Source organism: Diachasma alloeum, unplaced genomic scaffold (genome assembly GCF_001412515.2).
Source record: "Diachasma alloeum isolate Michigan unplaced genomic scaffold, Dall2.0 Dall_scaffold_00210, whole genome shotgun sequence".
In the NCBI taxonomy this organism is placed as follows: domain Eukaryota; kingdom Metazoa; phylum Arthropoda; class Insecta; order Hymenoptera; family Braconidae; genus Diachasma; species Diachasma alloeum.
In genome coordinates, this window is record NW_021680375.1 from 1134038 (window position 1) to 1161970 (window position 27933).

At 34.0% G+C, this 27933-nt stretch overlaps 2 protein-coding genes across 11 annotated transcripts; one reads left to right on the forward strand and one right to left on the reverse strand.

The window, feature by feature from the left end:
• Positions 1 to 527: 527 nt before the first annotated feature.
• Positions 528 to 3954, forward strand: LOC107036643 (COP9 signalosome complex subunit 5). The gene is made up of 3 exons (XM_015254740.2): positions 528 to 870; positions 1613 to 2042; positions 3236 to 3954. The coding sequence occupies exons 1-3, from the start codon at positions 719 to 721 to the stop codon at positions 3683 to 3685; spliced, it is 1032 nt and encodes a 343-aa protein (XP_015110226.1). The 5' UTR covers positions 528 to 718; the 3' UTR covers positions 3686 to 3954.
• Positions 3883 to 27683, reverse strand: LOC107036642 (AP-1 complex subunit gamma-1). 10 transcript variants are annotated; one of them, XM_015254731.1, is made up of 15 exons: positions 27479 to 27683; positions 23769 to 23884; positions 22080 to 22141; positions 20518 to 20710; positions 19429 to 19575; positions 18682 to 18997; positions 18396 to 18413; positions 16489 to 16899; positions 14515 to 14745; positions 13364 to 13585; positions 11269 to 11396; positions 8652 to 9190; positions 7795 to 7955; positions 7624 to 7716; positions 3883 to 6248 (listed from the first exon to the last, which is right to left on the reverse strand). In XM_015254731.1, exons 2-15 carry the CDS (start codon positions 23786 to 23788, stop codon positions 6147 to 6149), a joined length of 2643 nt encoding a protein of 880 aa, XP_015110217.1. In that variant the 5' UTR covers positions 23789 to 23884; positions 27479 to 27683; the 3' UTR covers positions 3883 to 6146. The 10 variants fall into 10 exon arrangements, with proteins under 10 accessions (XP_015110217.1, XP_015110225.1, XP_015110219.1 ...); XM_015254739.1 differs by having other exon boundaries at positions 8652 to 9169; positions 20518 to 20701; positions 23769 to 23887; XM_015254733.1 differs by having other exon boundaries at positions 20518 to 20701; positions 23769 to 23887.
• Positions 27684 to 27933: the final 250 nt, after the last annotated feature.

Here is a 27933-nt window from a genome sequence, read left to right on the forward strand (position 1 = left end):
TGATTGGTCAATAAGTGACACGAAGTTATTCACAAAAAAAAACACGCAGCATTTTCAAATTCTTCAGTGGTAAATTTTTTTTAAATATATATATTTCACATGTACAGATATCATCGGTGAAATTAATAAATTCTGTCCTGTCATGGAGACCGATTATTTAAAAAAATTGAAGATAATTAATTGAAAATGAAAAATTCTTTATAGATTCTTGTACTCTACTTCGCTATTCACTTCAATCATTAGTCGAATTCTCTTTGATTCATTATCAATATTTATAAGGTATTCATGAGAAAATGAAATTCAATGAATTTCATTTCTTCATTTCAACAAATGAATAGATCAGCGCGCGCGAAGGCGCGCGCATAGATCTTGAATATTATTGGACAGCTCGTGCAGTCGTTATTCAAAAATTATCTTTAGCCGATTGCCGCCAAAACAGTGCCACCTGTCGGATGCAATTGGAATAATTTGTACGACTTGGGGAGCTACTTGCCCTCTCGTATAATTCATAGCTTCAGGTGCATCCTATCAGAGTTCGGGGAAAACCTTCGCCGGTTGTAATCTATTTTTTTTTTCATTAAAAATTTTTATGAGAAGATTATTTTAAATTGCTACAATATTATTATAAACATTCTGAATGTTTCGCGCAATTCAGTGGGTAAAATAGAGTGAATAAAGGCCAATTTTCTCATTGAACGTGGATATTAAAACACTGAGTATGGCTGACATGTCTGACGATCAGTCAACAATTGCCCAGAAAACGTGGGAGCTGTCAAACAATGTGGAGACGATTTCCCAAGCTGATGGGATTTACAAATATGACAGAAAAGAGCAGCAAGATATTCTCGCGGCTAAACCCTGGGAGAAAGAGTAAGAAAAATAAATCGAATAAGTGAATGATTCTTGAATTGTTTTCTTTATTATGACGTAGGGGAGGATAGGGTAAAACGGAGACTTTTGACTTTTTTTGAAATTTTCAGGACGATTTATTTTCTTATAGACTTTTTTATTATTTACTCTCTTCCCCTTTCAGTCCTCACTTCCTCAAAGACTGGGAGAAAGAGTAAGAGAAATAAACCGAATAAATGAATGATTCTTCAATTGTTTTCTTTATTATGCCGTAGGGGAGGGTAGGGTAAAACGGAGACTTTTGACTTTTTTTGAAGTATTCATGACGATTCATTTTCTTATAGACTTTTTTATTATTTACTCTCTTCCCCTTTCAGTCCTCACTTCCTCAAAGACTGGGAGAAAGAGTAAGAGAAATTAACCCCATAAGTGAATGATTCTTCAATTGTTTTCTTTATTATGACGTAGGGGAGGATAGGGTAAAACGGAGACTTTTGACTTTTTTTGAAGTATTCATGACGATTTATTTTCTTATAGACTTTTTTATTATTTACTCTCTTCCCCTTTCAGTCCTCACTTCCTCAAAGACTGGGAGAAAGAGTAAGAGAAATTAACCCCATAAGTGAATGATTCTTCAATTGTTTTCTTTATTATGACGTAGGGGAGGATAGGGTAAAACGGAGACTTTTGACTTTTTTTGAAGTATTCATGACGATTCATTTTCTTCTAGACTTTTTTATTATTTACTCTCTTCCCCTTTCAGTCCTCACTTCTTCAAAGACATAAAGATCTCCGCCCTCGCCCTCCTGAAGATGGTGATGCACGCGAGGTCGGGGGGAAGTCTCGAGGTGATGGGTCTCCTCCTGGGAAAGGTCACAGCCAACACAATGTTCGTCATGGACTCGTTCGCTCTACCCGTTGAAGGCACTGAGACTCGTGTCAATGCCCAAGCTCAGGCGTACGAGTACATGACAGGGTACATTGAGGCTGCCAAACAAGTTGGCAGGCAGGAGAACGCCATCGGCTGGTACCACAGTCATCCTGGTTATGGCTGCTGGCTCTCGGGGATCGATGTCTCCACTCAAATGCTCAATCAGAATTTCCAGGAGCCCTTCGTTGCCATTGTCATCGATCCTGTCAGGACCATATCCGCTGGGAAAGTGTGTTTGGGGGCTTTCAGGACTTATCCGAAGGTGCAAATTAAACATATATTTTACAGTTTTTGATTTTGGAGGGCAGCGTTGTAATAGTCAATTCCGAAATTTCCAGTTTTTTGTGTTAAGGCCCGGGTGCACTATCTTTCGAATGTTATCTCGATGTTTTTTTTCCTCTTTCGTCATCTGAAATTGTCAATTAAGTCCTGCATCATGCAGAAGTTTTGGAAAATTATGAATGAATAATCAAAAAAAAGTAGAAAAGATTCTTAATTTTTTCAAAGAGCACTTTTTATTTATATTCAAAATAAGGTGAAGAACAAGAAATTGAAAAATGTATCTGATTTACGCTGACAAATAGCGGCCTGTCACCCAATATCATGCAGGGGGAAGACTGATTTCGTAAATATTTTCCCACACTGCACAGAGACATTTATTACGGAAAAGGTTCTTTGAAAAAAGTTGTAATATTTTGGAGAATTTTTTAATCACACTTTTATCGCATAAAAATGGCAGATGGCTACATACCACTGTTTTGAAAATTGAGATACCTAGACGTATCCAACGAATAATTTACACGGAATTTCCATTGATCTTGCTATTGATAAATCAGTCAATGTTCTTGAAGAAGAACAGAATAGAATTCTTGAATATTCAATGAAATTTGATTTCTCGGGTTCATAAGACAATGGAAATTACTGAAAATCCTGAAAATTCAGGGACCTTTTCTTCTGAATTTTCAATCGGTTGCTAATTTTCGCGATACGTTTGAAAGTCCAAGTAGTCATTGAAAATTCAATGATCATTCATAATGAAAAACTCACTTTCATTAAATTTTCAAGATGAATCAGGAATTCCATGAGCAATTTAGTATGAAATTGAATTCAAGTTCAGAATATTGAAAATTCAAATGCATCTGTTACTTAAAGTTCAAAAAATTTCTAACAGTGTATGTAAAAAAGACTCAGCATTTCCTTCTCCCAAATGCCTCCAATAATCATCGATATATGATAATAAAAGTGATTTTATTATCTGAAGGATTAATTTTCTCCTCAATGTGCATCTCTGGGGCGAATATCGCAGCAATTTTTTGTGTAAAATTTCTCTTAAAAAAAATGTCATTAAATTTCCTCCTAAAAGCACTCATTTCCTAGCATAATGTCTACATTTCCTAGACAATTACCTGGTGTAAATCTTCAAAAGCCCTAATTAACGTTTAACAATCACCCCAGGGTTATAAACCAGCGAACGAGGAGCCCTCAGAGTACCAAACGATTCCCCTCAACAAAATAGAAGACTTCGGAGTCCACTGCAAGCAATACTACTCCCTGGAGGTCTCCTACTTCAAATCATCCTTGGACAAACGACTCCTGGACTCCCTCTGGAACAAATACTGGGTCAATACCTTGAGCTCCTCTAGTCTCTTAACAAACTCGGACTACACCACAGGTCAGATCTGCGATCTATCCGATAAATTAGAACAGTCGGAGGCTGTTGTGTCCCGAGGAAACCTCGGATTCATTGTGGTGGGTGAGTCTCACGACCGCAAGACTGAAGATAAACTCGTCAAAGCCACTAAAGACAGCTGCAAAACCACGATCGAAGTCATTCATGGACTTATGGCGCAAATTATCAAGGACAGATTATTCAATCAAGTGGGAACGACTAAAATGGAGTTGTAACAGCTTTAATTGAGGATTAGATTAATTAAATTTTGTGAAATGTCTCGAGGAAGAGTGATTTTAGAATTACACGTCAAGAGACTGTTTGCTAGTCACCCATTTTCGAGTTGTTTGCAAAGTAATCCGGATGATTCATGGCCCTATACGAATTGAATAATGATTATGGATGCTAATTAAATAATGAAGAACTCAATAAATTTGTGGAATAAAAATACATTTTATTTTCACACCTTGATTCACTAGAAATTATATACATTTTTTTGCTTTTTCATCAGTTATTCATACCATTTTCATCCATTATCCATCATTTCCTTACAATAATCTCTTCTTCATACATAATATCATATAAAGAAAAGTACGTAAACTCACATTATTATTCAATTATAAAATTAAAATAATGATAAGAAACAATATTGGAGCAATTACATTTTGCCTCGATAATTTATAAAATTCATTAGAAATCACCAGAGAATTGATGTTCATTCGTAATTATATTCATTTTTAATTTACAAGGACGGAGGGAATTTCATACTGTGAAAAAAGAACAAGAACGAGTCGAAAATGATTAAGTACGTAGAGTTTAATTGATTATTTGGCAGGAAAATACTTGGGAAATAGATCAAGTGTATTCGACATTCAATTCTCTGGTCGTAAAATTCAATTAAAAAATGTCTTAGCTCCTCTGATGATGGTTAAACATAGAAAAATTATGTTGGCTAGTTAATACATCATAGAATAATTCAGTTTATCGTTATTTTCCTCTGAAACCAGGTTTTTTCTTTCAGTTTTTTGCTGAATCTTTCGGTTAGAAATAAGCTACCTAGTATATACAGAGCTTCTTGTTAATTACAAGCAAAGTAGAAAAAAAACGACACCTGGAGGGCGATTTTTTACTCGGACATTATCCTGCTTTTTTGGGATTAAATAATTGAGGGATTAATTTAGTAATGAATTGGTTAAACTGAAGTTTTCGAATGAGCAGAACAATTTTTTTATTATTGATTTTTACCACTCCAAGACCAAATTAATTGAATTAATCATTTTTATTGTTGCAGTGAAATGATAAAACTTGAGTTTTAATAACACTTTACCTTATTTCACAAATATCTCGAGCAATATGAAATTTTAAAGAAAATGTCAAAAGAAATTTTTCATAGGAAATTTTCTGCTCTACAAAAAATATTTTCTGATGTTTTTCGCTAAACCTAATAGTTTTGGAGATACTTACAAAATAAGTCGTATGAATTTTTGATGTTTTTATTTCAATCACTGAAACTATTGGATTTAACAGAAAATATCAGCTGTTATTTTTTGTTCATGATTTTTCTCTAGAAAGAGGTTTTTTGAAATCTTTCTCTAGAACCAATAATTTCTGAGACGTCAATTGAGCAGATTTTTTTTTCATTATAGATTATTACCGCGACTGAATTAATTATAAATGAGCTGTACAATTTTTTTTATTATTGATTTTCACCACTCCAAGACCGAGTTAATTTAAATAATCATTCTCATTGTCGAAGTGAAGTATAAAACTTGAGTTTTAAACTGAAGTTTTCAAATGAACAGAACAATTTTTTTATCATTGATTTTTACCACTCCAAGACCGAATTAATTTAATTAATCATTTTTATTGTTGCAGTGAAATGATAAAACTTGAGTTTTAATAACACTTTACCTTATTTCGCAAATATCTCGAGCAATATCAAATTTTTAAGAAAATGTCAAAAGAAATTTTTCATAGGAAATTTTCTGCTCTACAAAAAATATCTTTTGATGTTTTTCGCTAAACCTAATAGTTGTGGAGATACTTACGAAATAAGTCGTATAAATTCTTGATGTTTTTATTTCAATCACTGAAACTATTGGATTTAACAGAAAATGTCAGCAGTCATTTTTTGTTCATGATTTTTTGCTCCATAAAAACAGATTTGTCAACATCTTAGTCTAGAATCAATAACTTCTGAGACATCGAATGAGCAGAGCAATTTTTTTTCATCATGGATTATCATCAGGACAGAATTAATTCAATAGCAAAGCGGTAAAACGGTTCATCTAGAACGGAATATCTCGAAGTCTGAGGGAGATAGCGAAATTTTGCTCATAACCTTTTTTATAGTTCTCAACACGCCCTACAAAAAAGGTCATTACGAAAAATTCGTTATCTCCCTCAGATTCAGAGATATTTTTCAATAACTTAGCTGAGGGCTAAACAGAGCCCTCAGATGCTTTGAGTCGTTTTACCGCTTCGCTACTGAATTATCGGAATCATTCTTACTGTTCTCTGGGTTTTGTTTTCAAGGGCAGAGTATTGCAAAACCACCCTCCAGATTAATATCCCGTGTTTTCTAACGATTAATAACACCTGACTCCTCTGTCTCAGACACTCTCGATGGTATTTTGGAGTTTGTTGGGTGGGGTTGATTCAAGCAGGCGTATTTACAAGATTATCAGTGATAATATGTCACTGGGACCCAAGGGCTGGGAAGCTGTTGACCTCAGTCTGCTCGAGAACTGGGCCTGAGTCGCCGCTGTAGGAAATACGAAGACGCATTCGTAGATTTCCCTGAAAATCATTCGTTTTTGCATTATAAAATTGTTTAGGACATCAAATATTATGTTTTCATCATCTCATAAATTTGTAAAATGTTAATAATTAAGATGTTAGGAATTTGAGAGCTTATCCTGAATTTTTTTAAATTTAAGGTGATCATAATAATTTAAAAATATAATAATGTTATCTAGATTATTTTTTGTCGATTTCTTCATTTGAAAGTTTCAATTCGATTTTGGGTGATGCAGAGAATCACAAAAAAGCAGATGCATGCTTAAAAAAAAGTAAAAAAAAATACATTTCCAATTTTCTCATTTTTTGCATTATTTCCCAATAAAAATGAAAAACGCTCTTTCAAAATTTCCCAATTTTTTGTTGACTTTTTGTTGAGTATACATTTATATGTTTTTGCAGTTCTCTGCGTCATGCAAAACCGAATGGACATTTCCAGATAAAAAAATGGACAAAACAGATTCTAGATCATATTTGAAAGATAATCCAACCGAGCCTTAAATTTAAATTTAAATTCAAGATAATTATTATCACCATTTGTTCCTGATGATTTAGTAATGAAGAGGTGAAGAAGGAGACATCAATTTATTTCCAGAATTATTAAAAAATTTCTCAGACTCGAAACTTTGTAAAATTTTAGTAATTACGATTTTAGGAATTTGAGAGCTTATCCTAAATTTATTTAAATTTAAGGTAATCATAATAATTTAAAAATATAATAATGTTATCTAGATTATTTTTTGTCGATTTCTTCATTTGAAAGTTTCAATTCGATTTTGGGTGATGCAGAGAACCACAAAAAAGCAGATGTATGCTTAAAAAAAAGTAAAAAAAAATACATTTCCAATTTTCTCATTTTTTGCATTATTTCCCAATAAAAATGGAAAACGCTCTGTCAAAATTTCCCTATTTTTTGTTGACTTTTTGTTGAGTATACATTTATATTTTTTTGCAGTTCTCTGCGTCATGCAAAACCGAATGGACATTTCCAGATAAAAAAATTGACAAAAAAGGTTCTAGATCATATTTGAAAGATAATCCAACCGAGCCTAAAATTTAAATTTAAATTCAAGATAATTATTATCACCATTTGTTCCTGATGATTCAGTAATGAAGAGGTGAAGAAGGGGACGTCAATTTATTTCCAGAATTATTAAAAAATTTCTCAGAATCGAAAGGAGATTCTGGGAAAATTTCATTTGGGAGCAAAATGAGATCTACAAAAAAGGCTCTGGCAAAATTATATTCTCTTAAATTTCAAGATATTTTCCCAAGAATCATTGACTCTACAAGGAAATCAACTCATTCTATTACACTAATTCATTAGATTTCTTTCTTCTGCTAATTAATGAACAAAAAGTTTTTTTTTTCTTACCGAATTCATATTTGAGACCTTCAGTACTTGAGTCACTTGTCCGGAGGGTGAGATGACGGTGCTCGACGGTGGCAGCATTTGTAATTGGAATGTCTAGAAAAATAAATGCAAAAAATAAAAAATTGTGGATCAATTGTGGAAAATGATTGTTAAAATCATTGTTTTATTTACTCGAGGGACTGCAGCCTCAAACCGAAAATCAGTGAGTGGTATTCCTGTTGAATTGACTGCAGTCATGTTTATAACGAGAAGATCCGGTGAGTCCAGTGGTCGTTCCATCTTGAAGTTGATTTTCAGTCCAGCTTTATCCAAAACTAATACACTTGGCACTTCTGGAATTTAAGAAAATTAAAAGATAAATTCAGTCGGTGAATCGAACCCTCAAATATAGTTACGTTTCATAAAACTCCGTTTTTTATGATTCAAAGAAAGTTGAGATGAATTTTTCCATCGAAAGTACACGAATAATCTGAATGCTCATTTCTAAAAAGCTCATAAATCCTTGGAAGAACAACCACCTTATTTTAGAAAAATAAATAATTGGGAATAAACAATTCATATTCATAAACAATTTATGAAGTTTTCAATACAAACGTTGAAGGAAAATGAAAAAAAAAATTATTTTCAAATATTGAATTTTCATCTTGAATCTTTTTCCATTCTCATATTATCTCATATTTGAAGAAAAAAGTAAATAAAAAAAAATATTTGAAAAAGAAAAAAATTTTTAACAGAAATTTTGGTGAACAAATAAATTTCAAAATACATATTTTTCCTCATGTCTCACAATTAAGGAGTAAAAATTCGTGATCATATAAAACAATTATTTAAAAATTCCGGATTGACGTTGAGGATTTTTTTGGTCGGTCGGAAACATTTTTGACCCTCGGAATCGAATTTCTGAGAATTCTCAAAAAATACTATTTTGTGCACGATTTTTCCTCAAGAAAGTTAATTTTTTTCCGGAGTGAACTTCCCCTTAAACATTCAAACCTCCAAAAATTCATAATTCCCCTTTTCCAACTCACCATTCTGGACAGGAGGAGTGAGTAATCCATCAACCAAGAAATTGCCAGTGGAAGTGGGGCTGAAAATACCTTCGTTCCCTCCCAGGACTCCCAGAGGACTTCCCACCTCCTCAATTCCATTTCCAGTGGTCCCAGCGGGCGTCGAGAGATCCAGGCCCCCAAGCAAGTCCAGAAGATCATTATTTCCAACAGCTGGATTATTCACAACCCCCGGAGACGTCACCAAAGCTGGTACAGACAATTCCGACGAGCCAAGAAGATCCAGAAGTGCACTGGAGTCACTCGCAGGGGTCACACCTGTCTCGACAGGCTTATCCTCCTCGATCTCTTGCTCTCCATTCACCAGTCCAATTATACCATTCGCCTGGGGTCTAGCTGTCTCCATCGGGGGCATTCTCTCCAGCAGTGCTGGCCTCAAGTGATCGTATTTCCTGAATAATTGAGAGAACTCGATTCCTCGCTGCTGCAGCTCAATGTGCAGATTACTACCGAATGTGTCTATTATCTGGCGTATTTTCCTGTAAAATCGAGGCGTCCTACTGAAATAATTTCGACCGATGGTCATGCATACATACACAGCAACTAGACGACAATTAAATGGGTAAATGGGTTGTTGGATGCATTTTTTGTTGATGAAAAATATTTCAGTAACGGAGCGGTAAAACGGTTGAAGTTTTCGAGGAATATCTCCGAATCTAAGGGAGATGACAAAATTATTGTGATGACTTTTTTCATAGAGCGAATTGAGAGCTACAAAAAAGGTCATGACTAAAATTTTGCTATCTCCCTTAGATTTTGAGATATTCATCGAAAACTGGCCAACAGTCAATTTTAACTTGAACCGTTTCACCGCTTCACTACCGATTTTATTCGTATTTTTTTATTTTGAAAAACCATTTTTCAATAATTGAGAATTATTGAAACGTCTACATTATGACGTCATGATGTAGACGTTTTCATTTGCCTGTATCTTGTTGAATTTTTATAATTTATCGTAGTAAAAAATACGAGAATAATATTTGTCCTCCAATTTTGGTATCGAGAGATGAAAATAATTCATGCAAAATCCCAATTAAGTGGTAAAATTGAGGAAATATTGGAGTGCTTTTACGGGAGATGAGTTTTTGAGGAATATCTCCGAATCCAAGCGAGATAGCGAAATTATTGTAATGACCTTTTTCATAGAGCGAATTGAGAGCTACAAAAAAGGTCATGACTAAAATTTTGCTATCTCCCTTAGATTTTGAGATATTCATCGAAAACTGGCCAACAGTCAATTTTAACTTGAACCGTTTCACCGCTTCACTACCGATTTTATTCGTATTTTTTTATTTTGAAAAACCATTTTTCAATAATTGAGAATTATTGAAACGTCTACATTATGACGTCATGATGTAGACGTTTCCATTTGCCTGTATCTTGTTGAATTTTTATAATTTATCGTAGTAAAAAATACGAGAATAATATTTTTCCTCCAATTTTGGTATCGAGAGATGAAAATAATTCATGCAAAATCCCAATTAAGTGGTAAAATTGAGGAAATATTGGAGTGCTTTTACGGGAGATGAGTTTTTGAGGAATATCTCCGAATCCAAGCGAGATAGCGAAATTATTGTAATGACCTTTTTCATAGAGCGAATTGAGAGCTACAAAAAAGGTCATGACTAAAATTTTGCTATCTCCCTTAGATTTTGAGATATTCATCGAAAACTGGCCAACAGTCAATTTTAACTTGAACCGTTTCACCGCTTCACTACCGATTTTATTCGTATTTTTTTATTTTGAAAAACCATTTTTCAATAATTGAGAATTATTGAAACGTCTACATTATGACGTCATGATGTAGACGTTTCCATTTGCCTGTATCTTGTTGAATTTTTATAATTTATCGTAGTAAAAAATACGAGAATAATATTTTTCCTCCAATTTTGGTATCGAGAGATGAAAATAATTCATGCAAAATCCCAATTAAGTGGTAAAATTGAGGAAATATTGGAGTGCTTTTACGGGAGATGAGTTTTTGAGGAATATCTCCGAATCCAAGCGAGATAGCGAAATTTTCGTGATTACATTTGTTGTAGCTGTCAATCGGTTCTACAAAAAAGGTTATAACAAAAATTTTGCTATCTTCCTTAGATTCGGAGATATTCATTGAAAACTGGTCAATGGTCAAAATTGACTTGTACCGTTTTACCACTTCGCTACTGAATTGGATCCAACGGTATCTCCTGAATTTTTCTGGAGACTTTTTCGTAAATAAAAACAATAATTAAACAAGAATGGGTTTTCAGATAATGTCATGAAAATTTAAAACTGATTCTCAAAGATCGAGATAAATTTCCCAAAATTTCATATTAGGAGAAAAATTCTCATGATATGAAATGGAGATTCTCTTTTTTCGCCTCTACAACAGAGCATAGAGATGGTTTTTTTATTGATAAATTTGAATGGGAGAGGAATCAATGAATTTTGATGGAGAATTTTTCCTGTAGAAAAAAATGAGCGAATGAAAAAAATCAATGAAAAATGACAACTAAAATTTGCCTCATTTTACCACTTTTTCAAAAAACAATGAGGGGTTTTGGAGGGATTTCTGGGAGCGAGAGGGAGAACTCACTCGTTTCCTCGTTGGAATCTTGTGCTGAGCTTCGTCAGGGAGAGCAGAGTGTACTGCTTGGTGACCACTGTGTTCTGAGGACTCCAGAGGAGCCTTTGATAGACATCTATCACATCGTCTTCTGTTAACTGAAAATAAGAAAGACAAACAATTGTAATGATGTGAGTTAACAGCATTTCAAATTTTTGAAAGAGTTTCTTGGTTATCATCACCAATTTTCGTTTCTTAATTATGGGAAATGAGGGAGGAGACGCATTCTGAAGTTCATTTCAATGGGTCAATTTTATTCTCCAAAATTTCGCATGATAATCAATTAAAATTGGTGAATTTCCATTGAAAGGAGGGAAAATGAATCGAAATAGTGCATGAGAATCATTAGACATGGCGTTGGCATTCGTAAATAAAGATTAGGGGAGGGTGGGGTAAAATGGAAACTTTAGACTTTTTTATAATTATTCATAACTCAGGAACAAATTTATTAATTAAGATCAGTTTAAGCTCATCACAAAGGGGAAGAATTGTTGTTTACCTATATTGAAAAAAAAGATTAAATGTCATCAACATTTTAACCCGTCATTAACATTTTTAAAAAAGTCAAAAGTGTGCATTTTACCCCAACCTCCCCTATACCTAATATTTGAACAAGAAAACAATTTTTTTCTTGAGATATTAATAGAAATTTTGACAAACGGATAAATTTCAAAATGCATTTTATCCCCCATTTTTCATAATTAAGGAACGAAAATTGACGGTCATATTAAAAAAAAAACTATTCCAAAAATTGATGCATTGGCGATTTTTTAAAAGTTGAATTTTCGGTTACAAGGAAGTCAAATTTCTAGTTTTTAATATTAATAATAGAAAGATCTATTTAAAAAATTTATACGTTGGGGATTTTTTTTTCAGTTGAATTTTCCGTTACAAAGAATTCAAATCTCTATTCCTGAGGAGTTATAGTGCAAAAAGTAGTACTTTTAATAAATTTTCCTCAAAAACGAAAAAGTTTGTTTCTCAGGGTGAACCTCCCCTTAAGATTTTTGCGTGAATATCGGTGAAATGAGATTGAATTAATGAAATTTCTTCAAACGGAAACCTGTGTAATATTCTTAAAATCACAAAAATTTCTACTTATTTGCCTTTCTGATGGCACTACCCAATTATTTCGAAAGATTGTAAAAAATAATGAAGTTCCAAAATTCAATACTTCCACGGACGAAAAAATTTAATAGAAAAACCTATCGAATTCGTTAGAAAATTCTATGGAATTTCTATTGAACTGTTGTATTAGTTGTTGGCCGATTCTATTGAAATGTGCAATAGAAAATATTCAGTAGAAAAAGTCAATAGAATTCAATTCTTCTATATAACTTATTCTATTGAGATATTTTCTATAGAATCTCCTGGGCTCAAGTCTTTTCGTTTGATTTTCTTGATGAGAAGAAAAGAAAAATGGAATGAAAAAAACTTAGAAAATTAGAGTCGAGCAAATTCTATAGAAAATATATGAAAAGAATAAGTTATATAGAAAAATCGAATTCTGTTGACATTTTCTATTGAATGTTTTCTATTGAACATGTCAATAGAATCAGCCAAAAACTAATAGAAAGTTTAATAGAAATTCATTAAACTAAATTTTCTAACGAATTCGATTGGTTTTTCTATTAAATTTTTTCGTGCGTGTCGTCTTCTGAGTTCTGACATGTGTTTTTATTCTATAATTTCTTTATTGACATTGTTCAACTATAATAATTTATTTCCTTTAGTACATAAATTTCTTTTTCTGTACATAACGTTCACATTTTTTTCTGAGAAGGCTTGGTGTTGGTTACTGATGACGATAATATTTATTAAAACAAAACAAAAGAGAACAATATCTATATATGCTGAAATTAAATGAGTTGTACCAAATGTTGAGAGACTGAAAAAGTTATGAGAACAAATTGTTCAAATATCGAAGCCACAAAGGTATTTGAGATGCGAACAACGTGAGAAAGTGAGATAATGGGAATGAAATTTATAGTTACGGAATTTTGTTGAGGAATGTCTGCGATAGATAATATTCGGAATTTTAAGCGTTCGGTAGAAAGATACTCACATTGACTGGAACTTCCACATCCTCTGGGGGTGGGCCATATAATAAAAGATCCCCGTACTCCCCGATGCACCACGTGGCAACCTGCGCCAAAGGTTGTTTATCGAATGTGTCTCGTTCCAGTGCATGCCACAGTGCATTCACTGCATAGCCCTGTTGAGGCTGGGCCTCGGAGATCAGTTGGATGGTGCAAGCTACCACGTCGTCGCGAACGTAATTTCCAGCCTTGGAGGACAGAATAATTGAAATATTTTAGAAGAATCTTGAAGCGAAGTGAGGAAAAATTAAAAAAGAGACAATTGGAATATTCCATATCCATTATTTGCTAATATCTCAGGAAAAATTTGTTCTCATTAACTTGTGTTTATCAACTTTTTTTTATTATTGGAAGTACCGATGAGAATAATAATTTTTCATTCAGTAGAATGGAAAATTATTGAGAAATTTTGACGGGAGAAGATTTTGTCAATGGATTAATTGAAAAGAAAATGAAACGGCAAAATCCAAAGTCCAGAGTAAGCCCCAGGGGGAGACCCAGGGGGGGAAAAGGAAAATGTGATGATGAATTTCAATGGAATGAAAAAAGAAAAGGGTAATCGCCCTAATCTAATCAATTGAATTACAGATGAAATATTTAATATTACTTGAAAAGAGAACTGTGGATAAAATTAGGAAAAATTATTAATATTGACGTCTCGATATAAGAAATATAGGAAAAAGCTTCGGGAGTTTCGAATGAGGAGAGAACATAGACTCAGCAATGACGAGGTCTTAGTTTGGCTGCTGGAGAGTCAAGCTGACTAGTGGACGTTGAGATCGAGATCTAACAGGGGAGTGGGATTCATCTGTAGAGTTAGTCGATACGCCATATAGGGCTTTCGAATATCAGTGATTTTTTCGCACCGCATGTTCTTTTCTACCGAATAGAAAATTATTATTCTCATCAGTACGCCCAATAATAAAAAAAACACAAAAGTTGATGAAAAGAAAAATTTTTTTGCTTGAATTGCGTCAAATAGTCGTTTTCGGATGTTTCATTTTGCCCCCCCCCCCAAATGATTCTATTAAATTGAGTAAATATTAGACAAAACCCTGAGAATCTGTAGAAATGAAGACAATTAATTTTTTAACAATGATTTTGATAATCGACTCACTGCTACGAGGACTTTGAAAAGCGTCTCCAGGTGCCAGCGTTTGTTCGGCGAATATCTCTCAGCAGACATGACAATGTTACTACTGCACTGAGCCTTGAATTCTGGATCGGCTTTCTCCAGGAACAGCAGAAGCTCTTTAATCATATTTCGGATATTGTTCGAGTTCACGAGAGCAAAGCTCAACTCCATCGCACGTCTTCTTATTGATACGTCCGGGTCTTTCAAACATTCCTGGGGAAGAAAATATTAAATACAGACAATTAATAGAACATCATTATTTATGTGAAGGAGGAACTGTTGAACAATTTAATACAGATGATATTGCGTTCAGAGTTTGGCAAAATCATAATATAGAATTGAAATCATTCCATTAAATTAATAAATACATGATAGTAACAATTGATAAACCACATAATTACGTTAAATTAATACAAATACGGTGAATTCAACATTAAAAAAATCCCCAACGTATAAATTTTTCAAATGGTTCTTTGAATGTGATCACTGATGTTCGCTCCATAATTATGAAAAATGGGGGAAAAGATGCATTTTTAAATTTAGTCGTTGTTCAAAATATCTATTATATTATATTCTATACTATTCGATATTATATATGAGGTATTCCACGCCAAATGAGTCAACCGCTGACCCTCACCCTCTTGGAAATTGATGGCGATTTTTTCTACGATTGGGGAGATTGAAATCTATATCTCAAATTTTTTCAGATTTTTTCGGCAGCCCAGTTCGGAGATATGATTTTTGTTTCGTTTTTCCGGTTTTTTTCAATAACTCGAGTTCTATCCATCCGATTTTGATTTATTAAGCGTCAAAATTTTTCATTTTTTACTGCCTATAAGAATATTTTTAGTGAATTTTTTTTTCGATCTCTAAATGCGCATAATAACGACTTTTCGACTAAAAAAGTTGAAAAACTTGAATTTTGCAAATTACGTCACGGATGATTTGTTTAATTTTTTTTCAGTATTTCTTGTAATCAAAACAAGTATTTTGAGCCATCATACAAGTTGGGCATCGTCCTGGATCTATTTTATTTTCAATTTTTTCGTTTCGAAATCCCGTAAATTTGGTCGCAACACCTCAAAATGGCGTTGATTGACTTTGATTATAGACAGTATAAAGTGGATTTGATTGTATACCTATATATTACATATTTTTTCGATACATAATTGAAGTAGTTTTGTGGTTTTTTGACTAAATTTGCGAAATTTTCAAAAGGAAAAATTAAAAATAACATAGATCCAGGAGGATGTCCAACTTGAATGACAGCTGAAAATACTTGTTTTGGTTATGAGAATTACTGAAAACAAAATTTTGAAAATCAACCGTGACGTAATTTGCAAAATTCAAGTTTTTCAACTTTTTCTTTCGAAAATTCGTTATTATGCGCATCTAGGAATCGAAAAAAAAAATTACTAAAAACCGTCGTATAGGCGGTAAAGAATGGAAAATTTTGACGCTTAATGAATTAAAATCGGACAAATAGATCTCGAGTTATTGGAAAAAATGGAAAAATGTGAAAAAAATCACATCTCCGAACTGGGCTGCCTAAAAAATCTTAAAAAATTTGATAGTTTTTCGACCTCCCCGATCGTAGAAAAAATCGCCATTAATTTCCAAGAGGGTGAGGGTCAGCGATCGATTCATTTGACGTGGAATACCTCATATACTATGTATAATATACAATACATAATAGAGTAACATATGTATTATAAAATATGATATATTATAATATAGTATAGTATAGAATATAATATGCTATAGTATCATCATAATATTTTTAATGTGTGCTATCATCATTTATAAAAAATCGAATGACACAGTACGACGAATAGATTGGCTTCAAAAAACGTTACACTGGATTTTTTATTTAAGGCTTGGAGACAATTTTGACCTGCAAAATCGCGTTCCTGAGGGAAAATCATGCGTTCCATCATAAAGTTTTATCATAATTACCAAAATAGTTGATCGATGTCTCTGAACAGCCGAAGTGTCCACGTAAACAGTTTTCAAAAGTGTATTGAGAGCAACATAACGAATATTTTTATCGTTATTAAGCAGAAATCGTCCAAGAATATTGACAGCTAGAACCCTGAGGCCACTCTCACTCTTGATGTCCATGATGGAGAGGACAGTCTCGTAGAGAATGGTGTTCCCAACGTTTTTACTTGTCTCAGTGTTGGTGGCGACTTGTGCAAGGATGTCGTTCATTGCTTCAGAGGCATCCACATCGTTTCTCCCCAGAATTCTCAACAGGCGAAGGATCTTCACCTGCAGAAATGGATCGGACACACCAGAGACGTCGTGCTCAGGGGAATATCCCGCGAGGATCAAGTTCTTCAGGATTCTCACCAAATTCGGAACAATCTAGAAACGATAATCAAAGTTGTTTCGTTATTTTCTGGATTTTTTGAGGGTTTTCAGTGGAAAGATAGAGGGAATCCATCGAGAAAGAGGGCAGGATCCCTGCAATACATTTTTCAACTGAAATAATAAATAATAAATGGATGATTTGGATAATTTTCTTTGGGGCTTGGAGATTTCTCGAGAAATTCCGAAACACTCATGAGTTAAAATGGATTTCTTGGAAAATTTCCCATTCCTTATTTTCTTTTAGGTAATTATTTCACATTTTAACTTCTCTTACGATTTTTGCTTCCGAATGGAAGCAGTGTGTTCGTCAAATCTAAAATTTTCATTTTTTTGTGTGAGGATGACACTTTTGGTCTCAGGAGCTCGAATATGCAGTTTTTAGATCATGTCCCTATGTGAGTTTTTTTTCTAATTTAGTTTTTCGACGATCACTCAAAAAATAATTGTGGAAATCTTTTCAATTATGGCTTAAAATATTCGTTTGGATGTTATCTCGGTCGAGTTCGAAGATAGTGGCGATCGCATGATTTGCTTTGAAATTATAGCCTTAAAAAGCATTTAATCGGGGTTTAATCATGGTTTAGTCGGGATTTAGTCGGAGGTTAATCAGGGTTTAATCAAGTTTTCGTCAAGGTTTAATCAATGCTCAGTGGAAGTTTAAACCAGTTTAATTTTAATTTAGTCGGCGTCTGTTAGATGTGTAACCAGGGCATGTGGAGCTCATGTTAGACATTCGGGACATTTAGGGATCATATTAAGGTTTCATGGCTGGTATATCTTCTTCCCCAATTTACCATTCAGAAGCAAATCGCTAATTCATTAGCAAAAAAGTTATACTGGTCTTAAGTCCAGTTTAAGGAAAACTATTCAGGAGAAAAATAAAATTTAAATAATTTACTTAAGACCGAGGAGCCATCAACATTGATGTATAAGGAGCATGAACTATTGTGATATCAAATTTTACATTCATTTTGTTTTCACTCAATCTGTCTAATTTAAAATAAATTCAGTTCACTAAAAAATTTTATCTCTAATTGTCTTTAAACAAAAACTATTGAATTTTCCTGAGGTTAAACTTCAGGAAGGATCCCTACTGATCTGAAATTAATGACAGAAAACCGAATATGCACTTTTTTATTTTAATTCGATTAATCCATTCGGAAGCAAATTGCTAATTTTTAGCAAAAAAACTACACTGGATTTAGACTTGTGCAGTGGGCCACTTGTTTCTTTCGATCGTCTGACGTAATTACCTCGAAAAATCAACAATATCCTTCATTACCGGGTGATAATCCAGGGGAAAAAATTACAATTGTGGAAAATTTCCCAGAAAGAGTGAAAATAATTTTTCAGTATTTCTTTTCTGTGTTGAAAAAATTATTTTGTCTGAGAAAATAAGAAATTATGGAACATGAATTACGCTTGAATTTACCATGCATTCAAATTAAGTAATTTGTCAATTAACATTGATTGGATTAGTTTATTTTTACCTCTCGGTGGCCGCACTCCTAGAGACAGGATAGAATTCATTATTTCAACTATTATTTTTTATTTTAATCGATTGTTTTCTCGAGTTAGAATTTTAAAAAATTACAAAATTTATTTAAATTAAGATTATTTTCTCTTGTGATTATTTGATAATGATCTTTAATTTTTTGAGTGGAAAAATGATTTATTAATAAAAAAAATTGTTAAAAAAACAATGAAAATTCATGGGCTTTCAATCCAAAAAAGTTTGAGGGAATGAATTCTAACGGTTTGAATAATTGAATTTACCTTTTTAAAATGATTGAGAGTGTCCACACTGTTTTCACACATTTCCGTAATTAACGTGACACCGGTAATGAGTACTCCATGATTTTTCTCAGTCAGTAGGCTCCTAGTTGCGGGTAGAAACATCTCCATGAGTTCTGGTACACGACGTATTATTCTAAACGCACAGAGTGCTGCCTTTTTACGAATATATGCGTTTGGTGATTTCATGAGTCTCTCAACTTCAGCTGCTAAATCACGAGCCATTTCTGGTGATGCTATTGCACCCAGGGTACATAGAGCTAAGCCAATTACAAATTGAATTGGACTATTCAAGTCTCTGAAATTGATCGAAACATATTATTCATTAGAAAGTCATTAAATAATTTTTCGAACTTGAAATTAAATTTCATCGTTTCAATAATTCTTTAAATAATGATCAATAAATTGGCTAAAAAATAGAAAATCGTGAAAAGAATAGAAATAGTTTGAGTTTAAAACATAATTATTCAAGTTTTAGATGTGATAATTGTCATAAGTATTTGTATTAATATATCAGTGATTTATTATTGAGTTTTTATTGAATTATCTTAATAATAAAAAATATTTTTTCAAGTTGAAATTAAATTTCATTGTTTCAATAATTTTTTAATTAATGATCAATGAATTGGCTCAAAAATAGAAAATCATGAAAAGAATAGAAATAGTTTGAGTTTAGAACATAATTATTTACGCTTTATTACTGAATTTTGATTTGATTATTTTACGTACTGTTTCAGGCAATTGGTGATTAACAAATGAACATCCTGTCTCTCATCGAGCAACAACATTGCCCCCAGATATCCTATACGTTTGTCAGTGAATCTGGGTGAGGCTATGAGTTTCAGGCACTCCAGTTGACCAAAATGAGCTGGATAACTGCCAAAAAATATTTTCGTTATTTTTATGATTACAAATAAAGAACTTGAGTAGTAGGAGAATAATCACTTAATTAAAATTTCCAAATATACTGGCAAATATAGGGTAAACAGGCCAATAGCTGGACGGTTAAGGAAATGTTGAACTTCATTAAAGGATTTAAAATCGATGAAGTAGCTAAATGAATAAAAAATGAGTTCTAGACCTGAAAAAATATATGAATTAGGAAAAAACAATAATTTGAAGTGGTAAAAATGAAGAGAAGAATAATTAAATGAGGGAAAAGTGGAATATCGTCCAAATTCCCAATAACTGGACGCTAGGGCCAATAGATGGACGGTGGATGGCCAATACATGGACGCTCTGGAGGAATATAGAATTTTCATCCAGTTTATACAAACATGTGAATTTTGTTTTATTGAATGTGAAGAAATACAAGGCCAAATAGATTCTCAATCTTCGGGATGTGATTCCCCTCCTGAAAATATTGTGCTACTTCCCACATCTGACTCTTTCGGAAGAGAACTTCTTTTTTTTCTCCACGACACTTTGTCACTGATGCTTAGCAAATTGCAGCGCCACGCCACCCACCACTGTACCTCCCGAATATATTTTTTTTCTCGCTGTAATGTTGATATTTCGAAAAAAAAACTTCATCACATGATTATACATAAGTTTTATTATTGATAATGATAATAATCCGTGCAGTTTTCATTCTATTATTTATAGAATATTCAATAAAAGGGGAAACCGTCCAGGTATTGGCCCGAGTCCAGCTATTGGCCTCTTCACCCTATTTCCCCTACGAAAAACGTCCTGACATTTTCCCCTGAAATTCCCCCTCGAGAGATCCTCAGGTAATTAAAAAAACACCCTCCCCACTGTGGGATGCATTAATCAATAAATTATAGTGAGAGAGTGTCGTGATAAAAATTTTCTCACCCCAACATATGAATGTACAGTAATTTCGCGATGTTTCGGCATCTCCAGACACTGTCCTCCTCCCTAAACGTCGATCTGATGTACGCACACTCTTTATTCACAACCGTGCGCTCTTCAGCAGCCGTTCTAGCTGCTCTTATCTGCCTTATCAGATCCCTGAGCCTCGTTGGTGCTGGCATTCTCACTGTTGATACTTTCGAAATTACCAAGAGGCGTTATAAATCGTGCTTTCGTGGTTAGAAGATGAATTGTGAGGCGTTAGTGTTACCAGCAGGGAGAAGCTTTGAATTTACTCCATAAAAAATATTAAACATTTTGCCTTTTCACCTGTGACAAAATTCGATACGAAACCTAGAGCAATTTTATGAATTTACAAATTTCGTTTTTCAATTTATAATGAAAATTTGAGGATATTCGAGTACTTTGACTATTTTTTCCAGTGAAATGTTTTTTGCCTTTTGTCGGCGAACATTACAGCTTTCATTTGAGCTCCACTTGACTTCAAGTTTCCGGACATTTTACAATGATTTTATTATTTAAACTTTGCCGGTTTAAATTTAAATCTCGAGATGGAACCGTTAGGAAACATTTTTTATTTGAAAAAAAAATTAGAAATTTTACTTTTGGAGGAAGATTGATGAAATAATTTATAAACAATCAATTTTCCACCATAAAAATCATTTGTTTGGAATCGTAACAAATTTAATATTCGGAATTTTACCAGAAATCGATTCGATGCCTAAAGAAAATAAGATTTCCAAAAGTTGGAAAAATTTCAATTATTTATTTATAAACGAATGTATAAAAATAATAATTCCGTGCAAAATGTAATTTGAATGACGCTGAATATTCATGATTTTTTTCAAATTTTTCTCACGTAATTCAATTGACAGATTTAATAATTGAAAATAATTGAATCCGCGAATTTGGGAGATAGTGTAATCGGTACGAAACTGTAAAGATATTGGATACTTTAAGGAATAAATTTAAAAAATTTATGCCCAAGAAATTTTATAGAAAAATCACAATCTATTGGGTTTTCGGTGGAATATCAATCGAAAAATTGCACACGGTGAAATTCCTTGTAGAACTTCAGTAGCGAAGCGGTAAAATGGTTCAAATCAATTTTGACTATTAGCCAATTTTTTACGAATATCTCAGCATCTAAAGCAGATAGCAAAAATGTTGTCATGTTCTTTCTTGCAGCACTCAAATCGCTCTACAAAAAAGGTCATTACAAAAATTTCGCCATCTCCCTCAGATTTGGAGATATTCCTCAAAAACTCAGCTGAGGCCTAAATCGACTTGTTTTGCCGCTTCGCTGCTGAATTAGCACAAAGCAATAGAATTTCCTTTCGAATTTCCTAGTACGAGCGCAACGTTCTTCTCATTGAATTTTTTCTATGCGTTTTCTCATTCTTTCTAGGATTCTCAATTTTTCAAAATTAGTTTCGGAGTAACTTCAAAGCTGATGAATAGCGATAAGCGAATGAAAGACGGGGATGTAGGAACAGGATGAATGAATGAATAAAACGTGTTGATTAGTTTGGGAGTGTACCCACCTCTTTCAACAGCCTCATTCAATGCCTGCCTTATTGAGGCCATGTTAAAGGCTGGGTTAAACCTGGAAATACACAAACAGGTACAAATCCATGCATTTCCACTCGCAATCGTGGTTAAACGAATTTGCAAATCATTATTTGTGGCAGCAAAATCGAATTTTTTTTTTTATTATTCAGCACAAAACCAGTCGGTTTGTACAGCTGAATTGCATAATTCGTAAATTGTTATTTAAGGGGAGACTACTGTGAGTTTCAAAAGTCGTGGGTTATTGGAGTGAGACTTTTCATACGTTGAAGATCGATTATATAGATCTGAAAACGAGTAATTGGTGCAAAAAAAATTTTTTTCATTGTTCGTTTGCCCGAAAACGCAAAATCCTAAAAACAGTCCAGGGCCTCCAATTTTTGAACTACAAAAGATTTTTTTTTTCAAAATTTTCGGAAAAATGTGTGGAACAACAATTACAAGCCAGTTTTTTGGAATTCGACTCCTACACAACTGATTTCGATTTTTTTTCATATAAAAAAATTCACTATTTGTGTAAAAAAATACAAAAAAAGCAAATTTTGCCATGTAAGAGGTGAATTGAAGAAAAACTAGCTCGTAATTGTTATTCCACATATTTTTCCGAAAATTTTGAAAAGAAAAATCATTCGTAGCTGAAAAATTGGAGCCCCTGGACTGTTTTTGGCATTTTAAGCGTTTTCGGGCAAATGAACAATAAAAAAAAAAATTTTTTGCACTAATTATTCGTTTTCAGATCTATATAATCGATCTTCAACGTATGAAAAATCTCACTCCAATACTCCACGACTTTTAAAACTCACAGTAGTCTCCCCTTAAGATTTTACAGTCAAATTGTCTCTAATTAATACCGTTAAAAAATTTTGTTAAAAAATTTTGACTGAAATCTCCGCTAAACTTCTTGGAAATTGACATCAGTTGAAGTTTAACTGCAATTTCAAGTAACTTTGTAATTAAAAATTCAGAATCTGATGAAAAAAATCAATGAAAACCTTAAATTTTAATTCAATTCAATTATTTTATTGAAATCAATAAAAATCCAGAAAATTCTGGTAAATTCGGTCGTGAATATTCATTTTTTAAAATTGAAACTTTAAGTAAGTTTGAGAATTCTCAATTTCCTGCTCAAAAATTTGAAACTCCATTAAATCTTCAGTGCAATTTAAAATTCGATTATTTTTCCCCCTTAAGTGGAATTCAACGTCGTTCTTATAAAAATGACTATTGAACTGCCCATGAAATTAATTTTTTTTTCCAACAGTTATTCTAGACTAAAATATCAATGAAAATTTTTTGTAGGAAACTTAAATAAATTATTATTCCGCGAATATCTCTGAAACCGTTGCACTTAGAGAAAAAAGCCGGAAGACATTTTTTGTGGCGAATTTTATGAGCTACAAAAAGTTCTTGTCACTTTTTCCCCTCAACCAGCTAGCGTCGGAGATATCCGTGAAATAATATGAACCTGAATTTTTTCTCATCTCGATTTCTTCGATTTATTACAGAAATGGTCTTTAAACTTAAATTTTTTTTCAAAATTAATGCTTTGACGTTGTTTTTTTCTAAATTGACAATGCAGTAACGTTTGAGATCTACTCCAGAGATAATGAATGACTAGAGCGATGAGTTTGTTTGAGATTTACGTTAATTGATTAATTTATTACCCATGTTCGGAGGCATTCATGGTTCACAACGTGTCTCCTGACGTGTTTCAACGAATATAAAATACTGGAATGTATTGGATTAACGAGAATCAGCTCCAAAGTGCACGGCTCGAGTCCTGCTGGATATCGTTAGGAATAATTAAAGCAAACCTCCAAATCAGGTGGAGAATTATAACACTGTTTGAGTCATTTCGACGGTTAATTACTGAATTATCTCGGCGATGAGTGATTTCAGAAAAAAATTTCAAGCGAAATTCATTGGTGGGAATTATTCCGGCAATTTTACAATTTGAAAGAAAATCTCAGAAACTATTTTTCTTCAGAAATTTTCTAAGGTGAATGACCCTACGCTCGTGTAACTAAGGTGAACACATCATTATCCCAATATTTCTATTGAAATGAGTTTAAAGATGCGGTTTTAAATTACATCTCAGAAAGTTAAAACTTCCGAATTAGAATTCACTTATATTAATCACGATAATCACTATTTTTTAATAAATAATCGTCCATAAACGTGGAAAGTCCCATGTCCCTACGCTCGCTCATTTGTCCCCGTGCACGTTTGACACATGTCCCTATCCTCGTCTCGTGATTTGAATGATATGGAAAGATTATATCCGAACTAATTACATCGTGAGTATCCTATTTGGGATAAAACAACATTAAAAAATATCTCGAGGCACAAAATTATATTTCAATTGGACAGTCCAACCTTTTAACTGATTTTTTCATCCGTTTAGTCCGTTACTAGTTGACAGTTGGTTGCAAAACGAGCATAGGATCAGTGCCATTTCCATTGTACCGATTCTTTTAATTGCCGACATTTCTGTGAAATATTAAGATATTACTATAATTTATGCATTCTTATTGTTTTTTAACCATCCGAAACCTCAGTCAAGGGATTTTTAATCCCATTTTACTATTATAACGGAGATATCAGCATTTTAAAATTGTGAATTTCTCAACTTGAGGCTTAAGAATTTACTCTGTCGTAGCACCCGTTGATGTGGGTGGGATTTTTCTCTCTTTTTCTTCAATAAATCACTGTTCATTGGTGTCTATAACTCTCCTTATTAACTAAAATAATAACTCCAATCGTATTTCACTCTTGATAGACTCTTGGGACTGTCGAAATAATTAAAATGTGATAGCTGCCGACATCTGAACGAGCATAGAGACAGGGGCGAGCATAGGTACATTTTAAAAATGTCCTGATATTAATATAATATTTATTAATACAGCCACTTGACCAAATGTTTCAAGTGGATGGATGTCAAGGCAATTGTGGAATCGAGGAGGAAATGCCACAAGTTTTTTGTGAGAAAAAAATGTTCTCTTTCAAAAGCAGGAAAAAGATTCTCTCGGATTTTTTTTTCGTAATTTTTCACTCACGCCGTTGATAATTTTATAATTAACAAGTTGTTATGTTTCGAGGACGTGTTATACCACTCCAACACTGGATAAAAAAGGAAAAACGAGGGGATTAATTGATGTTGTTTCTCTGTTTGTTCCTTTCAGTCGTTCGTACTGCGAAAGCGAGGGGCACATAGACGAGTGGAGGCTAATGAAAGGTAAATTCGCAGGAAGAACTTCCAATCAACGATTAATCCAGTCAGCAAAGTTCTGGGATTGACGGTGAAGTTTGTGATTATTCAGCTCGGTGGGAAAAGCGTTTTATTTTTACGAGAGAAAAAATGGAAAAAGTTGAGAACAAAGTTGAGACAAAGGAGATTAAACAATGGAAATTCCTGAAAGAGTTTAGGGAAGTGAATGAACCACAAACAGTTGAGGAATCCTTTTGTTGAGAGCTATGAATCACAGCATGAAGAAAATGTGGTTCTTCAGTCACTATTGAATTTCAACAATTGAGGAAATGTTTGAAACAAAAATAATGAGACGATACAGTATTTTCGTTCTTTATGACTGGCACATGAAAATTTAGAAAAGTCAGGGAATTAATTCACTAGCGAATTGTTTTCATTGAATATCTCGGAATCTAAAGGAGGTGGCCAAATTTTTGTTATAACCTTTTTTGCAGAGCCGATTGAGAGCTACAACAAATGTAATTATGAAAATTTCGCTATCTCCCTTAGATTCCGGAATATTCCTCGAAAACTCAACGGAGAGATGAGTCGACTTATCTCCGTTTACCACTTCGCTACTGAATTGGTGTTTAAACTTGATAATGCAAAAAATTCGTTAACAATTGTCTCTAACAAAGCCCTTATCGTCAACAATTCCCCAAAGCCAAACTCCGAATGGCAGAAAAATCTCTGATAATTCCGGGATTTTCCCTCTCAGAAATGAATCCTCGACCCAGTAAACAATTTCATAAAACCTCAGCCTTTCGAACTTCTTCCAAAATGTGAATAAAACCCTGAAGCGATTATTTGTCAATTTGGATGAAAGATTTTCTCCCAAAACACGAGAAAATCTTCGACGAAAGCGTAAAATCTTGAGTGTTGATCCTCTCGTAAACGAAATCAATTGGAACCTAAAAAATAAATTGTTAATCAAGAATTCAATGTCCTCCTCTCTCCCTTTTAAGAGAAAAAATCCTCAACTCGAGACGATCCCCTTATTGAAAACAACAGAGCCAAAAATTCTCAAACTCCAAAAGTGATAAAAACTTCTAATTCACTCAACCAATCTCGAGTTACTGATGACTGAAAACGGCCCATTTTACCCATCTGTCCCCAATGAACCTGAGAAAACCCTCAACAACAGGTGATAACTCTCCCATAAGACCTCCAGAAGGCTCTACCCCATAAAAATCAGAACTCGCTCATCAAAAAAATTAAAGAAGAATGAGGAAAAGCCAAAGTAAAATGAACCTCCTTACATCATCAATATCTCCAGTTCAAGTGATACTCTCTGAAAAAATCACGTCTCATTTTGAAGCCTGAAAAAATGCCCTCAAAACGATGAAAAACTTCTAATTCACTCAAACAATCTCGAGCTACTGATGATTGAAAACGGCCCATTTTACCCATCTGTCCCCCATGAACCTGAGAAAACCCTCAACAACAGGTGATAACTCTCCCATAAGACCCCCAGAAGGCTCTACCCCATAAAAATCAGAACTCGCTCATCAAAAAAATTAAAAAAGAATGAGGAAAAGCCAAAGTAAAATGAACCTCCTTACATCATCAATATCTCCAGTTCAAGTGATACTCTCTGAACAAATCACGTCTCATTTTGAAGCCTGAAAAAATGCCCTCAAAACGATGAAAAACTTCTAATTCACTCAACCAATCTCGAGTTACTGATGACTGAAAACGGCCCATTTTACCCATCTGTCCCCCACCTGAACCTGCGAAACTCGTCAAGGTTATCACATCCCCGAATTTGGTTATCTGTCACCGTCTCCGGGTGCTGGGCAGGTGCACCATCCCCGACTCCCCCCGCGCCCCAGGGGAGCCAATGGAGAAGCCTATCGAGAGAGCAGCAGCCCGGAGCACAGAAAAATGTGTTGTAATGCCACGGTGTCACTCCAATGTTGTAGAGACCTCCACAGACACGATGTTGCGGCCGTGGCCAGGCCCCTCTGGCTCCTACCAGCGCCCTCCCTCACCTCATCGACGAGGAAAACGTTCCCTGGACCACCACAAAGCTCCCCCAACATCAATTAATCCTCACACTCGATTTTTCCACGTTTTTTTTCCATTTTCTTCACACGATTCTCTCGCACTTTTCGCTGACAGACGTACCTGAGCCGAAACACTGACACTTAAGTACTAATGGTCTTTTTTAAGGGCCACAAAAACCATTATTACGGGGGGGAATGTGAAATGTAATCGGAGTTTGGAAATTTGGAGGTCGTGAAAATCGCTGGAAAATCAACCTTCATCGGTCTTTTCTTCGATTGTTCGGTGCTAGTTGGGTTTTCCACCTCTGGGCTCAACTCTACTTGACTCTACTAACCCCCCCACCACCGCTACCTGAACGTTTTTCCTCCAACGTGCAAAGCAAAATGGCCGATGGGGGGGGATGTTGGTGACACATTGGAGGATTTTTTTTTTATTTTTTTGACGGGTTATCGGCCGCGAGAGGAGGGGTTTCAGGTTTTTTTATTGTTCCGGGGGTTTTTGGGGAGTTCGGAAAATGGGAATTGAGCGGAGGAGAGTCGCCGGGCTGACTTCGTCGGTCGCAGCGGGAGAGGCGC